This window comes from Aplysia californica, unplaced genomic scaffold, assembly GCF_000002075.1.
Source record: "Aplysia californica isolate F4 #8 unplaced genomic scaffold, AplCal3.0 scaffold00154, whole genome shotgun sequence".
NCBI classification, from domain to species: Eukaryota; Metazoa; Mollusca; class Gastropoda; order Aplysiida; family Aplysiidae; genus Aplysia; species Aplysia californica.
Genome location: NW_004797424.1, coordinates 216,172 through 220,282, shown reverse-complemented (window position 1 = coordinate 220,282; position 4,111 = coordinate 216,172). Strand labels below are relative to the sequence as shown.

At 40.3% G+C, this 4,111-nt stretch overlaps 1 protein-coding gene across 1 annotated transcript in view; it reads right to left on the bottom strand.

The window, feature by feature from the left end:
• Positions 1 to 3,287, bottom strand: part of LOC101846579 (tyrosine-protein phosphatase 10D) — a gene marked incomplete at its 5' end in the record, with an annotated part of 32,812 nt that extends 29,525 nt beyond the window's left edge. Inside the window, 3 exon segments of the mRNA XM_005097439.3 lie at positions 136 to 337; positions 1,186 to 1,361; positions 3,024 to 3,287. Coding sequence (XP_005097496.2) covers positions 136 to 316 — 181 coding nt within the window.
• Positions 3,288 to 4,111: the final 824 nt, after the last annotated feature.

Below are 4,111 nucleotides of genomic sequence, written 5' to 3'. Positions count from 1 at the left end.
AAAAAAAAACAGTTCCATAAAAGAAACTTCTCTTTAAAAGACAATGAATACATTGGGTTTATGAAAAAAAAAGTCAAAACACACCGTCACTCACACAGATAAGTACACAAGAGCAGTCATGTACGCATGTCTTACCAGCCTCACTTGTCTTGAAGGGTACCTCACTGTCAGCACCACCACCGACCTCTCTATTATAAGCACGGACATGTACAATGTAGTCTGTGTACGGGAGCAAGTCTGTCACTGTCACCTCAAAGACCACTTGGAAATCACCAAGATCTGTACTGTCATATTGACTCACAGGAGATGAAGGCATTGGGGGTTGACACTCAGAAAACTGAGATGGGAGGAACAAATAATCATGAGTCAGTCAATGAGATCAATTTGAAAACATTTTATCTCAAAATATAAAATCAACAATATTTGAAGATTTCTTTCCTGTCAAAGATGGAAAATGTCCATGACAAAATTCTGTTTCTGGCTTCCTTGAGATTCCGCCTTGAACAGATTCCACTGTATACTATATACCAGAAATGTAGGTCCACTCCCCCCCAGTCGCCAGATAATGACATGGACAAACAAGTACACTGGTGACAAAATTGTTGTGGGAAAGTGGTCTATAGTAAGCCTGATAGCAATACAAGCAGAACCTTACTGTCTACTCACAGAATATGTGCTAAGTGTAGTTTTCGTAAGAGTTTTATGGCTCTCGCAACACAATAAGGTCATATAAGTGCCGAAGATAGATGAGGTAGGAGAGAGTAACAAATACAAAAAGGAAAAATGAGAGATAAGAGCAATAGGCGTTTGAAAGGAAAGAAGGAGCAAACCACACCAGAGCACCCGTCAACTATGTCCTACAGAACATGTGTGAATCTTGATCAATATTTGAGCAAAAGTTTTCAAGTCCAATTGAAAAACACATGAAGCACTTAATACATTTAAGGTCCTGTCCCCCATCCCCTCCCCCCTCCCCAAATCTAAAAATTATGGAAGAGAATTAAAGATATCCAGACGTGGAGCAAACTTTTCTAAATTCTAAAAGAATTGTAGTTGTATACTTAAGGTTTGAGTATTATTTCTCTAACATGAGCCTAAAAAAAAGGCTCTACATAAACACAAACACAGACACACACAAGATAAACTTAAGTCATATATTGTAAGAATCAAAACCATCAAACTCACATTACAGTTTGGACACTGTACGTGAAATTGTTTAATGCACTGCCCGCCTGCTGTCACCCAAACTTTGTATCCTTTTAGATCGCCGTTAGGTTGTGACGGCCTTCGCCAGCTCACTACAACGCCAGTAGCAGTGACTGAAGACTGCTGGTAGCTTAAAGCATCTACAGAACCTGGTGCTGTGAACAAGACAAAGGTAAGACAGCTTAAAGCATGCTGTGAATACACATTTGAATACATTCTCTTTGTGCTTCTTCAAGCAACCAAGATTACAGTGGAGATTGTCTAAGATGGCCACTTATTGTAGAGGGAAAAATGGTTGTCTGAGATAGGTGGATGTTTTACAGTGTGTCATTGTACTGACAAAAAAACACAAGGGGGTAGTGGATGAGTGGAAAGAGACTATTTGTACAAACGATTGTCTTATATAGGCGGCCATTCGTACAGGTGATTGTCTTATACAGGTGGCCGTTTGTACAGGTGATTGTCTTATACAGGTGGCCATATGTACAGGTGATTGTCTTATAAATATGGACATTATTACAAGCGATTGTCTTATACAGGTGGCCGTTAAGGCAGGTGATTGTCTTATACAGGTGGCCGTTTGTACAGGTGATTGTCTTATACAGGTGGCCATATGTACAGGTGATTGTCTTATAAATATGGACATTATTACAAGCAATTGTCTTATACAGGTGGCCGTTAAGGCAGGTGATTGTCTTATACAGGTGGCCATAGGTGCAGGTGATTGTCTTATACAGGTGGTCATAGGTACAGGTGATTCTCTTATACAGGTGGCCATATGTACAGGTGATTGTCTTAAACAGGTGGCCATAGGTACAGGTGATTGTCTTATACAGGTGGTCATAGGTACAGGTGATTGTCTTATACAGGTGGCCATAGGTACAGGTGATTGTCTTATACAGGTGGCCATAGGTACAGGTGATTGTCTTATACAGGTGGCCATAGGTACAGGTGATTGTCTTATACAGGTGGCCATAGGTACAGGTGATTGTCTTATACAGGTGATTGTCTTATACAGGTGGCCATAGGTACAGGTGATTGTCTTATACAGGTGGCCATAGGTACAGGTGATTGTCTTATACAGGTGGCCATAGGTACAGGTGATTGTCTTATACAGGTGGCCATAGGTACAGGTGATTGTCTTATACAGGTGGCCATAGGTACAGGTGATTGTCTTATACAGGTGGCCATAGGTACAGGTGATTGTCTTATACAGGTGGCCATTAGAGCAGGTTCGAATCTATTTATCTCAGTATTCCACTTTGTAAGGAGAAAAGTAAAACAAAAAACATGCGGAGTACAGTCAGGTACATTTACAAAGGAGGAAAGAAAATAAAAGTTTTTCAGCACAATGATAAAATACATTTAACAGTTTTATCAGAAATTTGATTTACTAAATGAAATAAAACATTTAAGCACTGCATTTTTTGCACAAAACTCAACTCACTCTTTCTTCTATCTGCATGTGGCTCCGAAAAAACACATCACATGGTGCAAGGAGATAACTTTTAAAACTGACTTTTTTATTTGGATATTTTTTTTTCTTGAGCATTTTGCTGTTTAGTTGGGCGTAGTTTAAGCTTTCTGTAAAAGTAATAGTAGTTCCAAACACAACAGTACAAAGGGTTTTACCTGAAAGGCAATACACTTCCCTTTCTTTTAGAATTCTCCATCAGGAGGTGTCTGTGACAGTAAGCGTCCATCCCCAGGAGTAAACATCAGTCGAGATTGTTTCAGAAACTAGAACATATTGGCCTGCTTTGTGTCTCAACAAAGTGTACAACATAACAAAAATACACATAAATAACATGACAAACCTGCAGCTCCTGTAGTAAAAGATCCTGAGGTTGAGGCACTGGCATCATTTACACCATTATAGGCTGTAATTGTATAGCTATAGGAAGTATCTGCGACCAGATTCTCAAAGACCGCTGTGTCAGTAATCACACTTTGGGACCCTCGTCCTGTCACTGTCACCGAATAACTAGTGACACAGCCATCCGAAGGTCCAAACTTGAGGACAGTACGCGGCACTGAGAGGGTACTACTTCCAGGTATCACTTCTCCAGGCTGGGCAGGCTCTGGAAACAGACACGTCACGAGAGACTTCCATTTACACATCACGAGATGTCAAAACAACATGACTTCCATTTACACGTACCACAGGACAAAATATCATTGTAAACATTTCTGACTTTTGTTCAAAACACGACCAACACGACTTCCATTCACACGTACCACAGAACAAAACGTTACCTGTGTCACACACAACATACTGAGGCAACATCATTGTGAACATTTCTGACTTTTGTTCAAAACACGACAAAGTGGGACATCATCAAGAGGTGTTAAGACAACTTTTTTCAGTCTCCATTTTCCCCAACTATATCCTCACCAATATCTTCCCCATGAGTGTTGCGTTTACCAGAGAGCACTGAGACTTGACGTGTTTTTGATACAGGGGAATACTAGTGCTTGGTGCCCACATAAACATCTATCTGTCCCAACTACCACAGCCCAGGTGTCCACATGTATACATGAAGTACTGTCCCAACTACCACAGCCCAGATATCTACATGTATATATAAAGTACTGTCCCAACTACCACATGTATACATAAAGCACAGTCACAACTACCACAGTCCAGATGTCCACATGTATACATAAAGTACTGTCCCAACTACCACATGTATACATAAAGTACTGTCCCAACTACCACATGTATACATAAAGTACTGTCCCAACTACCACATGTATACATAAAGTACTGTCCCAACTACCACATGTATACATAAAGTACTGTCCCAACTACCACATGTATACATAAAGTACTGTCCCAACCACCACAGCCCTGATGTCCACATGTATACATAAAGTACTGTCCCAACTACCACATGTATACGTA